The sequence below is a fragment of the Monodon monoceros genome, unplaced genomic scaffold (genome assembly GCF_005190385.1).
Source record: "Monodon monoceros isolate NGI ecotype Baffin Bay Population unplaced genomic scaffold, NGI_Narwhal_1 Super_Scaffold_11, whole genome shotgun sequence".
NCBI lineage: Eukaryota > Metazoa > Chordata > Mammalia > Artiodactyla > Monodontidae > Monodon > Monodon monoceros.
Window position 1 is genome coordinate 54,780,345 of NW_021703767.1, and position 13,620 is coordinate 54,793,964.

A 13,620-nucleotide genomic window follows, 5' to 3' on the forward strand; every position below is an offset into this window, starting at 1 on the left:
AGGAAGGCAACAGGGAGGAGAGAGACTAAAGCTGAAAGCTGGAGAGACGCTGATCCTGAGGACGCTGCTTGGAGACCCACTAGCCAGCTGTACGTCTAAATTTTCAGTTATATTAGCCAATAAATCCCACTTTTCTTCGATTTAGGTTTGCTTTCATTTGCAATCAAAATAGTCCTAACTGGTAACCAATTAAAGTGGAGAACCATTTCAATTTACATTTCAGTCTTGAAGAGGTTTATCTCATTCTACAGATAAGGAGGCACACTGAGAGGCAGGTAAGTGCCTTGCTGAGGTCCTCTGCTAGTCAGTAGTACAGCCGGGACTAGAAAAGTGATGTTTTCACTCTACCAGGGGGAAAATTAATGCATTGGACTTGCTTAGAAGTTTTAATTAAAACTTTGCTCTGATCAAAAGTTTACTTATTGGATATTGTTATACTTTCAAAAAGAATTTATAAATTAATATTTTAAGTCATCCTTTGCATTGTTACCTAGGATATGGACTCGAAAACACATTGATAGACTAAATTTCTCAGTAATGCGCCTGTGGTCTGCTGAAGCAGCGATAGAAATAAGCCCAACGAAAATAGCTTAAAATGTTTTATTAAGTATATATAATATTACAGGGTAATATTTACAAAGTTATGTTTTTTAAATAAAAAAGTATCTTGGCAAAGATTGCAGATATTCAAAGCTTCAAACAGTGATAAATTGATTTAATACATATAAAAAAAACCTTTAACGGTAACACAGCTGTAAAACAACTTTGGTCTTTAAATCACTGCAAAAAATGGCTGACAAATAGCACACCTTTAATTGCTATGGAAGAAAGCCCCCAAGAGAGGATCTTGCACATAGCAACGCTGGAGTTTTCCTTAGAATGGTTAATGGATATTTCTATGGTGTGGGATCTAATTCTCAGCAATGGCTTTTTGTAAATAATGCTCCGTTTAATAAAAACAAAAATGCTTCCCTCTCTCACCAACCCTGACAACAACACTTTTAAGATTCCACTGATGTTGCCTTACAGAGAAGTTTATTACGAATGCTCTCTTTTTTTTCAAAAGGCTAAATTTATGGAAAAGCTGTTCTTAAGTGTTAAGAGCTGTCAAAAGCCAAAGACAGGAAAACTTCCTGTTCGCTGTGCATCTCTTAAAAGTTACCTGGATTATCCTTATTAGCCACAGAAAATGACTTAACAAAGGACCCCAGTGGGTGATGGCAGTCAGTGATTTTGAAAATATGACACATGTAAAACTAATGTTTTTAAACAAACGCTCCATCAAATGACACACAATAAAAAGATAAAGAGTTGCCCAACAATCATTTCTCTAGTTTCCACCAACGGGTAAATAAAGGGGAATGCCATTCCACGCATACACCACAGATGTCGTTTTTGAATACCAACGTTAGGACAAGAGAAATCTAGGTGATATATAGCTTAATTCGTATTAATGAGAAGGAGGAATAAACTCACCACTTTTTAAGCTTTATTATAACTCAAACCACAATTTGGTTGGTCACTTACTAAACTGACTATAGCATCTTGAAAAGAGCAATACTCCCAACTATGGGATAGCCCCATTATTTTCATTCTGACATTCTCAGAAATTTTAACAGATTGGACCTGGGGTTTCCAGGTGAAAAAAATCATCACCTTTGAAGGTTTTCAGAGCATGTGAAATTTGTCTAAAAAGAAAACTCTCTAGCTCACCCTCTTACAAACACGGGGAAGTCTAAATACAGCCTGCTCTCAGTCATCAAACTTACGGAATGAGCGTCTAATGTATGTAAAACACTGCAGGAAGAGAAAGGAAGGAAAAAAAAAAGTCTCTTGCTACGTACGGAGGAATTTTTTAATTGAACAAGAGGCAAGACAAAAACCCAACAAAGTTAGGCAGAGACACGTGAAGTACTAGGAAAGGTAAGTAAGAGATGAAAGAGGCAGCTGGACAGATAGGCACAGATCGCAAAGGAGAGCCAGTCAGGGAGGACGGGCGGGAGGATGTTTTGAGGGAGAAAGAAATTTGATTTGGCCGAAAAGGCTGGAAAGGTTTGTTGCCAAAATGACAAATGGTGTCACTCTGAGAACATACAGTAAATAAAAACTGGATGGAAGAGTCGATGGAAAAATTGGGATCACTAAGTGAAAAAGCAGATTATGGGGGGAACAGATATATGATGTTCAAAACATTGTTAGCAACTTTAGTTTGGTGTGACAGAAAACTTCCTGCCGTTATAAGTCTAATTTAAAGAGAATGAACTGGCCCAACGATGGCCAAGTAAGAGGGTTCCTGCTGCTGTGGGTCCCTTTTCCAGAGAAGCTGACGAGGAACAGCAAGGGTGGACTTCATCTGGCGTTTCTCCTGCTACCTCTGTGTGTTGTCTAGGGCAGTGAATGCCTCAAAAGACAGGCAGTGTTAAAGAGAACACAAAGGATGGATAAGTTCCAAGACTGAAGCCCAAATAAATGAGAGCTGACTACATATTAAAGGTACAACTCTGGTTCATAAAAAAGTTTACTATAAAGATTTCAGACCTGACTTTTTCTTAACAGAGAATAGGAATTTGGGTCTTTTTCAAGTCCAACTGCTTTTGCCCTCCTTTCATCAAAATGGATTTCTAAAGGAACAAACAATATTAGTGAAATATAAATATTTTCAGAAGGAAAAAGAGCAGAGGGAGCCACCAAATTTGTATAAAGGAGTACAGCTCCCTCTACATATGAGAATATTTTGGACAGGAACACAATTAGGGAAGAACTTTTTTTTTTCTTTAAGAAGAGCTGTCTTCATAGTGTGTTCACTTTTCTGAGGCATCAGCAGGTTATAAATTTCGGTTTGCCACGGGCAAACCACTTGGTCCCAACGTAAAATATGACAAGTAATTTGGCATAAAAGAGGCACGTGGGAACATTCAGTGGACTAAGAAATAACTATTGATAATGCAACTACAAATATGAATGTCTTATTTCACAAACAGGAAGAATAACTAGTATTTTTAGAGGGCATTGGTGAGCAGTCAAAAAGCTTGGCAAATTACCTAGAAGTTTTAAAAGTTTTAAGTGATCAAATATTCACATCGAATAAAAGTCCACCCAATAAAGATCTTTGTTTTTAAATGTTTTCACTAAAAGCATGAAATTAACATTTGCTCTCCTGTAGGTGCCCCACTGTTGTCCATACAGAAGATACATGTGCCTATCTTATACATGAGCGCATACACACACACACCCACAAGGGAAGAAAATCTAATAATCTAAAAGTACTCCAGGCGATCACAGCTGTCAGAATGTTAATTTTCTTCTAACGGGGGTAGGACACGTGGGTTTTGTTTTACTTTTCAATCTTAGAGTAAGGTGAATATGAGGCAGGACTACAGGAGGAAGATGAGGGGTGTTTATCATGCAACACAGATACAACAGTAATAAAATCACCCGTTCAGGGTTGGCCTATTGGCCTGACGGTGACACACATTATGTTGCCATGCAGAAGACTCATAGTTCAAATCTCAATCTTGGTTTTTCATGCCCCAGATCAGAAAAGAAGCGAAGAAACGCTGTAGATTGTGCCTTCAAATCCGAGGAAGGGAATACGTATGTTACAACCATCGCTATTTCTGCTGAAAAGTGTGAACATAGTTCTCTGAGAATAAGTCTGGCTCCTTTCTGCAGTGATGCTACCGTGTCACTGGACCATGTTCAAAGAGGAGAAAAAGTGCTACATCTCATACAGCAGCAGAAGCAAATAACAGAAGGACAAGACAGGATGTAAAGGGTTGTGTGAAGAAAAGAAGAAAACATCCATCAGTAAAATTACCCTCAATCTGGAAAGGGTCTGGTACACTGTATGTTGAAGGAACAATGTGTGAGTGGCAACGCCCAAGAATGAAGACCATGATCCCCATCAGTATCACATCCCACGGATGTTCCCAACTGAACTCCTGTCTGTGCTTAACGTTATCGCCTTGGCCTGGAAGTGGCAGACACATGATTCAGCTAACACCGTAATTGCCACAGTGGCTGTGAACCTGAGTTTTCTAAGGCTTGACGGAAGCCACAGTTTTCATAGATAGCTCTGGGTAACCAGGTTAGTGTCAGGAAATTTTCACCTTGAACCAATTTAAACTGGTGACCTACAGTCAAGAGGCCCCAGGATCTGAAAGGCATCATTCTTGGAAGTTGCCCACTCTACTTTGCCCCTAATTGAATAAAAATAACAACAGAAAACTGGATATCAAGTGGGCACACAACACAGATCATAATTCTTTTATTAACTAAATTAAAAATGCTTTGAATAAAAACTTAACTGTAACAATCATTGAAAGGTCAATTATTTACTTTTTCCCATAGATGGAAACCAGTTACTTTTCTTGTTTTCTTCTCCAAAACAATGAATCAAGGCCACGGTGCTTAAACACAAGTGTACTTCTTTCATGTCGTACTACTCTCCAAATCAGAGTCCATCACTTTACTTCAGTTACTCTGGAAAATCGAAAAATGAACATGTAATTGCTATGATGTCTATTTTCTATGCCTTAACAAGTTGCTGTATTTTAAAATTTGAAAATCGTTTCAGATATGTGGTATCTAAAAATAAAGAAAAATTATTTAATCTTAGCTTTGCAAAGGTCACAGACATAAACCAGGCAAATCATTAGCCTTTTTAGTTGCAGTAAGTAAAAGGCCAATGCCAAATGGAAATAAAAACCAACAAAATCTGATAATCTCCGTTTGCTGGGTTGGCGGAGAAGCCAACAGACATTGATTCTTCCAAAGCAAAAGATATTTACCCTAGAACAATATTCTATCACTTTCACTTTAGATCGACACCATTCATTTAAGGTAAGAGAATTAAAAATGTGATTAGGTATAAGTGAAAGAGGAAATGGGACTGTGGTCCCAAGAGCGTACCTGGAACCTCACTCACCAACAAGGCAGTTACACTATGGGCGTTGTGCACTGTGAGTAGGAAGAGCCCACCACAGACATTTGGAAAAAACCCACAAATTCTGAACAGCTAAAAATTAGCAAAATTAAGGGAATTTCAAAGGTCATTATAGATTTCATGCGCTATGAACACACAAAAACTGCTGTCTAACTTCTGATACAATGGTGCAAAAGAAGTCACATCTTAAAGGAAATTAACAAAGGAAGAGGCACTCAAGGTTCTCCTACTGGTTTTCTGAAAATGAAGAAGTGTTTAGTTTTTTCATACAACTACAGAGGAATAACACCACAGTAGAAAAGGAAAAAAAAAACAACGAAATTAAAAAATAAAACACCAGGATGCAAACACGGACAAACCACGCCACACTTTCAGATACCAGTTCTTTTTTAAATGCCATTTAATGTATTCCTGCTAATCATGTGTTTTTTAGGAGGGCAGTGGTTAGCAGAGCATGCATTTTTTGTAATAAAGGCTGTGACACAAAGTTACAAAAGTGGGATCATTCTGTGACTGCTTACTGAACACAGTCTAAGCATTGTTTTAAACTTAGTCCACTAGACACCGTCAGCGTGTTTTTAATCTTACGCAAAAATTAATTACACTCAGGGGAGTATAGCCTCTTGAGATAAATGCTGCATTTTGCTGTAGAGGTGAGCAGGCAGGTCACAGACTTTAAACAGTGAAATACGAAGCAGACTATTCACATGATCAAGGAATGACTGTAAATAGCAAAGGTATGAAGAAAGTTTTGATAAAATGAAAACATAGTTTTTAAAATGTTAACAGAACTAAAGTATCAGAACATGTTAAGGTAAAATCAAAATGAATGCTTACAGCACTCAATATCTCAGACAATACTTATCTTTAAGAACTAATAAATATAGGTCTTTGAAAGTCAATAAAAATTAGAAGTTATTAGCCCAGAGTCCCCCCTCCCAAGAGCTGAAGTGACTAAACATTTCTCTCTCTCTTTTTAAATCCTTTCCCAAAAGGTTAGAACCCAGTTCCTGCTTGGAAAAGCAGAGATATTAAGTCTCCATGGGTTAAATGCAACAAAATCACACAAGCACAAAAGAAACCCTGTCAAGATGATAAAGATTTGTGCCAAATTATCTAAGTGTCGTATAAAAAGCATTTTAAAGTTACAGTCACCAAAAAAAAAAAATAAAAAAAAAAAATAAATAAAGTTACAGTCACCAGACATTGCATCTGAAAAATACCTTTTTTAAAAAAGAAGTAATTCCTCTTTGTTGTGAGCAATGAGACTGGTGAGCCTGATTAGTGACACCCTACAGCTTTTATATTACTAGTTTTGCAACTTTTAACAGAGTAGATTGAAGTTTTAGAAACCAAGAAATGTAGCCCTTTATGATTTGACAGTGTCCCTTTTATTTAAAAAAAGCCATACTTTCAAGAATCAATTTTATTTCTTTTCAATGTCCATATTTTAACCCATCTATAATTGTAGGTGCATTTTATACTTACCATCATTCATCATTCCTTTTGATTCTTTAAATGCTAAGAATTAGTAACAAGCCAAGCAGTTAGTAAGATTCCTCAATTAGAAATCATTTCTAGACAAACAAATATGCAGTAATATCATGCCAACTATTCCACAGCTATAAAGCCAAATTAATTTTAAGGTTATTATTTGATTACAAAAGCCTTTCTGTGGATCATACCCACAGGCTCCACAAAGGGACACAAAGTTGGGAATACAGATCTAGATTTAGGGAGAAAGAAAGTGAGATGTTTTGGTCTCACTCCAAGATGACAACCTGTGTCTTCCTGAAATTTATAATTAGAAATTGAAATTAACTGAGATTCTTCTCTACCGGGGGTGTTACATTTCATCTTGGCCAATTAAAAAGGCAACAGTCCCCTCACCCAGATATCACCTGGCTAGCACAAGCAACTACTGGAGAGACACAGAACAGTGCATTTTTCTCAGAGGTGAAAATGTTACAAAAGCAATACTCTTAATTCTTGATGAATAATCAAGAAAAGAGAGGTTAAGGCAATAAAAAAAAACCTAGATTCTTCCCAAGGCATAGACAGCATTCTAACTACTTTGGGGGCCAATTCAAATTATTATGAACTCGTAATGGATCAAGAAGAATTTATAAACTTGTAATAACCACATACCATTAAGGGGCTCCTCTACAGCTTTCTGGAAAATATTTAAAATATATTTACATAAAATAGAATTTATTTCATGTCCTTTTCTACTAAAATTTATATATGCTAACATTTAAACTATAGATAAACAGTGAATATATATAGTCAAAAACCAAAGTAAAGCAATAAAAGTTAGTTAGAAAAGCAAAGCTTGCCAAGTCTAGCTATTAGTTTTATAATAACTGAATTATTCTCTTAATATTCTTTTTTTATGCAGAATTTCCCACCCCACCCTGCCTCTCTCAGTTCAAGAAATCCTAACTGAGAAGCACAAACACAGATAGCAACATAATAAATAATACAATTAAGCCAGAGATGAGAACAAAACAATTATTTTCAAGTTGCGCAAATTGAACTCAGTAACAGGGAAAGAAAAAGTGTTATGATTTAATGGTCTAATGGCTGGATTACGTCTAACAGAGGCACTTTTAAAACTTCTGGCTGTTGGTGACCAGTGTAGCTACGGCACCAATGTTTTTAGAGTGAACACCTGGGGTAAGGTGCAACCCCACTTCCCTCGCCTCTCAAGCACGTCTGTTGAGGCTTATCAGCTTTAGGGGTATATGTAATCTCCACTTCCTGCCACAGACAGGAGTCTTGCTTTTGGCATTCCAGACAGAGCTATTATTAATCCTTTATAGGAAGAGGAGTACAATACAGTCCTTTCAAGATCTTATTTCCATAAAGTAGCTCTTGTGCTTGTCACCAGGATGAGTCTCTATCTACAAAGGTTTTTTTCACCCCCCCTCATTAATCCCTCTCAGTGCATCTCCTAAATTTGCTCCTTTTCTTGGAATTTTCTCAGGTAGCTTATTAAGGTAGCCAAGATAGAGTAAAAACTACAGTACAGTTTGCAGGAAGAAAAATGCTTATAAAATGGGGGAAGGAGGGAAATGAATCAATTCAAAACAGCTATTTTTCGGCCATATTTCCATTTACTTTATAGATTATCATTTTTAATGAAATCAACTTAATATAAACTTCTCTTCCTCATTTTTAAGCCTGAAATATTCTGTATATGCACATCAAATGGATCCAACAGGTGAGGCAATATATTGGAATCGGCTTCCTTCCGCAGATAACGACCATTATTCTTACACATAAACTTTTCAGTTCTGGGTGTGATAAGACAGCACAATCTTAAGGAATCATTTATTGTATCCCATTGCCAGTAAATGACCGAACAGAAGTTTTAAAATAGATTGGATCTATCCATGCAAAGGTCATGAAATGACTTCAGTGTTCTCTTAATTTTATGTCACACCAAACAGAGAGCAATGGGGTTCAATATCTCAATCACCATTCCTCAGACTAAACCATCAAGTGATCATACCCAATTCATTTAAGAAATTTTAACTTACCCTAGGAGGTTGTATAGTCTTGTGATTGGAAGCTGATGAAATTAAAAAATAAGAAAATGAATTTAATAAATGAAAGAAATTAAGGCAACATTATGTTTAATTTTAAGATAAAATGTTTACGGCTAAAACTAAAGGTGTCAGAAACTCCACTGAAAGATTTCTGGCTTTGACAGACTATGAAAAAATACAGAACACTCTTAATTATATACATCGACAGAATAAAATGATGCAAATAATCCACCCCAATCAAATAATAAACACACACACTCTCTCATTTTGCATGCCATATCTCCCCCCAAATCAGCCACTTGTTACACTTTGTGGTGGAAAAACTTTGGCATCGACTCAGCCCCTCTGTAGGCTCTACACCCCTGCCTACTTGACCCAGCTGGAATGTGGAAAGAATAGGGCAATGACCACTCCATCGCCCACCCTTAGCTCACTGCTCTCATTCCCTGTAGCCCAGGCTTCTTTTTTTCTTCTTCCATCTTTCCAGTTTTCAAAGCTCCACCTAGCTAACAAACTAAAGAAAATATCAGATCCCTCTGAGTGTAGAGGATTATTCTAGGCAGTTAGTTTTAGCTACAATCAAGCCCTTCTCTGTATCCCTTCTTAGCTTTTCAAGTTACCCTTCGCTGCTGCTCAATGGATTGGTTAATGAAGATGAAGGAATACAGGGCATGAAGAAAGTGACAAAAGGGAAAAGAACCGCTCTAGTTGCATAGGGAAGAAAAGAGAACTTCCTTACAAAAACCAAGTGAGAAGGTCCCGGAGCAGCTAAAACCAGTCCTAAATACAGAATCAGAGTCCTACAGATATAAGCATCAGGGGGCAACATCCTGCGAGTGACTCTGTAGGAAGGTGATGCTACTGGATAGTCAGTTCCACTGGTCTATGGATTGGATGATGGCACTGGATTTACTTATGAGCAGACTGAGGCAGGCCCCCAGAACTGCTCTGGTTTTCTGTGCTAATTATGTCCTACCACTCTTCCATGTCCTCTCTACCAAGCTTCTAAAACTGATGGGAAATGCGGGTGACACCTGACCCAAGCCAATCTATAGAGGAGTCAGAAGCAGATAAGGCTCACTCCAACGGGGGAAATGGCAACTGACTGGCCTGAAAAGTTTCTCTCTCCCATTGGAACCTGGAGAGGAGACACAGAAAGAAGACTAGAAAGGTGGTGAAGGGAAAGAAAGGTGAAAAGGAGACAGAAAGTAAGCAAAGAGAAGCTCAAAGCTTAGAGACAAAGGTAAGAAAATATACCAGTGAGAAGACATGAATAGGATGAAAAAAATAAAAACATTAAGGAGAGGATGAGCTAGTTGGCTAGCAGGTAAAGAACCAAAGAGAGAGGAACTAAGTAACTACACTGGCAGGAGGGCATCCGCTAACTCTTGTTACTGAGAGGGCAAATGATGACTCAGTCTTTAGAGATGTACTGGATTCTTCCAATTCCTAAACTACTTACTGTACTTACTCTGTGAGGCCCAGTTATAGATCTGCTCTCATGAGATTCCCATCTCTGTTAGTGTCATGTGTGGCTTGAAAGTAAATCTCCTTTACTGGAGGCACCTGGGGAGTGGTTTGGTCCTTGCAACCAAACAAGAAGGAAACCTCTTTTCAAAGTACTATGGAGTGAAATGTGTTGGGAATATGGGTAAATCACATTTAGCAACCTCCCAAATAAACCAAGCAGAATTACACAACTTTATTAGGGACAATTATGATAGTTACATGTATATACAACTTACTTTAACTAAACCATGTCCTGTGTCTATGTTCTATCAAGGAAAAGAGCTCTGAACAGCTATGTAAATTTCTGATTGGCAACGTGAAGGGTCAGAGGTAAGATTTTAGAGCTATATTTTCGAGCTCATAAATTATTTATCAGAGTTAGTATTAAGAACCGCCAAGCAACTCCTTTAATAACCCTAATAATGTGTAAAGAAGAGTTTCTGAGTTCTGATTCCCAGGTCCAAGGAACATCACATTTGGCTAGCCCATTCTGCAACAAAGATATCTATAAAGAACAGGGATTCAAAGGGCACCAGTCAGCTGTGATCCCTCAAATATTATAAAACCAAACAGTGTAGAAGTGAATTTTGCTTGAGTTAATCCTCTCCAATAGGCATATGACCTATGTGACTAAAGAATGATTGTGATTTATCTGCTGCTACCATGGGCCTAAGGCATTGACAGCCATGTATATATATATTTTTAAATCACAAGCCTTAAGCATTCCATATGAGCTCACTTGCAATGCTTCGTCTGGATTTGTTCTTCTCTCCCAGAAACACTTGACCCATGCTATAAATATATTTCCAGGTTTTGAATTTTCAGGGACAACTTTTTCTATTGATTCCAGATTCACCTCTTCTCAACAATGGGGAAGAAAATATCACTGAGTTTTATATATCTATTTCATGTCATTCTAAAATATCTGAGATGTGGTAAATATGGTTTCTGACTGCTAGTATGTTGATTCATATCAAAACATGACTATATTCCCTTATACTTAACTAGATAGCAATGGCTTAGGAAAATTAAAAAGTATTGACCCTTATGAAGAATGGACATAAGCATCCTACATAGGTAACACACCCAACTTCAATGAGTTTAGTTAGTTCTTTGTAATCTTCTATATTTTCTCACATTCTTATTGTTCTCAGCCCTTGATTTCATTTTATGAAATTTAAATGTTTCAGTAAACAAACAAACAAAAAACCCTAACACAGTTTAAAAAGAACAACAGAGAAAATTAAATTTAAATCCTACTGTTTAAAGTAATAATTAAGGCTACAAATTTAAACTGGGAAATAATGAAAATGATAAAAGTTAAATCTCTCATAGGGACATAAACTTACTCCAAGATAGCTTGGATTTTTTTAAAAAAAACTATCTGAGGATTTTATTACATTTAAATCAAGACACATTCTTTAGACTTTTCCAAAATAGAGCCTCTGCAACAAGTAAAAGTTACATTGGAAGCATTTACAATTTTTACTTCCTGATACAAATGCTCAAATTTGCAACCTTAATGCTATATATACTCAGATTTACACATTCAGATTATATATGAAAAACACATCAACTTTTCTAGTCTACCACGGTATCTAAAGAGCTACTTTCCTGTACCTTTTCTCTTCTTTCCCTTTAACTGACCGAAGGTATTCCTCTGAACTCTGGTATCAGACAAGTTGATTTGAGAAGTTAATTTAGAATAGTCTCAAAATGTAAATAAAACTGGACTAAATTCTTAACTTACATATGGTATATTTATATGTCAAACTATCATAAAGAAAAAATAATCTGGGGAACTTTCCAGGATTTCAGTTTCACTTTGAATTTGATGTGAGAATAATACGGTTGTAATTATATTATACTGGTTTCACAGGCTTCTTAGGGATGTAGCAGTGGAGAAGGGGGGAGAGCAAGGTCAAGGGGGTAACAGCTAGACAATGCCTATTTCCACTGAGTCAGCATCTCCAGACCTGCTGGTCTTCGTGAGACATGGAAGGCATGTGGGAGCATGGGAATAAAAGGGAGCGTGATCCAGATAATGAGGGAAGAAAAAGAACAAAGAGCTGACCATCAGTCAGACACCTAATACTACATCACACTATATGGATACTGCAGGTCACATACTGTTCTCAAGTATTCATAGGGAGCAACATCAGCAGCAGTGTCATCTTCAAGAACCAGACAAATGGTGATTAGAAGACTCAACAAAAATAGAATCTGTATCAGCATTCATAATGTGATACTCACAGTGCCTACAAATGAATGCCATTCTGCTTTAGAAGTCTTAATAGTGCTTTATGGCTTGAACTAAGAAAATTTCATTGAGGAGACAACTCTGATTTATGAACACATAAACTAAAGGTAAGTAAATTTTAGTTAAGTATTTTACTTGTTTATCTAATAAGCATTAATTAAAGGGGGGCAAAATATACAAAATAATTGAACTCAATGATTAGTCAGCAAAAGCTGAGGTTCATAAATAAAGGTAAAATTTCTTTGAAAGTACTATACAAGTCATGTGGGGAATTCTTTGACTGTAACAATTCAAAGTTTATGTTAATTTTTAGAAACATATAAGGTTTACCTAAAGCAAAGCCGAAAGACTGACTTTTTTACTCCATTAATTTGTAACTTTTGATTATTTTGACAAATGTTTAAGAGTTTGCTTTACTTCATAAATAAAAACCAGAAATCTTTTATTTAAGGGAGATTAATATAACCAGATTGTAGGAAATATCTTTAGCTTAAGTAAGACATCACACTAGTTTTAGGTACTTAATATTAAAGGCATCTATCTCCATAGACATATTAAAAATAAGAATTTACACAGAGATCTGTTATTTGAAAATTGGAAGACTAAATACAAAGTTTAGAAACAATAAGCTAAGTCCACACTTACAACTGATTTTAAGAGTAGTAAAAGCCTAAAATTTAAAACTCAGTGTTCTGATTATACTGGTTTTAACTAAAAATATTTTAAAGTCAAGTGTCAGAGGACACTGCTCTTTAATTAACAAAAGTGACAGATTTTGAATTTCAATTCTGTCTACTAGGGGAGTCAAGGTCTGTAAATAGTCTGCAAGAAGAGCAACTGACAAATAGGTCTCTGTGAAAGGACTCTACATAGAAACAACAGGTGAATTAAAAATCCTTTTGTATTAATTAAAATGAACCCTCGGGGCTTCCCTGGTGGCTCAGTGGTTAAGAATCTGCCTGCCAATGCAGGGGACACGGGCTCAAGCCCTGGCCTGGGAAGAGCCCACATGTAGCAACTAAGCCCATGCGCTACAACTACAGAGCCTGCACTCTAGACCCCGCAAGCCACAACTACTGAGCCTGCGTGCCACAACTACTGAAGCCCGCGCACCTAAAGCCAGTGTTCGGCAACAAGAGAAGACATGACAATGAGAAGCCCGAGCACCGCAATGGAGAGTAGGCTCTGGGGCTTCCCTGGTGACGCAGTGGTTGAGAGTCCGCCTGCCGACGCAGGGGACACGGGTTCGTGCCCCGGTCCGGGAAGATCCCACATGCCGCGGAGCGGCTGGGCCCGTGAGCCATGGCTGCTGAGCCTGCGCGTCCAGAGCCTGTGCTCCGCAACGGGAGAGGCCA

The 13,620-nt window shown here is 37.3% G+C and overlaps 1 protein-coding gene across 4 annotated transcripts in view; it reads right to left on the minus strand.

Annotated features, from left to right (window-relative positions):
- Positions 1-599: 599 nt before the first annotated feature.
- Positions 600-13,620, minus strand: part of CD47 (CD47 molecule) — a 58,231-nt gene continuing 45,210 nt past the window's right edge. The window contains exons 8-11 of one of the 4 annotated variants that reach the window (XM_029214182.1): positions 8,488-8,519; positions 7,094-7,118; positions 6,434-6,466; positions 4,241-4,482 (exon numbers count right to left, since the gene is read on the minus strand). In XM_029214182.1, the coding sequence (XP_029070015.1) occupies positions 4,478-4,482; positions 6,434-6,466; positions 7,094-7,118; positions 8,488-8,519 (95 nt within the window). In that variant the 3' untranslated portion in view covers positions 4,241-4,477. Of the gene's footprint in view, positions 4,483-6,404; positions 6,467-7,093; positions 7,119-8,487; positions 8,520-13,620 lie in introns of those variants that run through there. The other 3 variants (XM_029214183.1, XM_029214180.1, XM_029214184.1) reach the window with 3 other exon arrangements.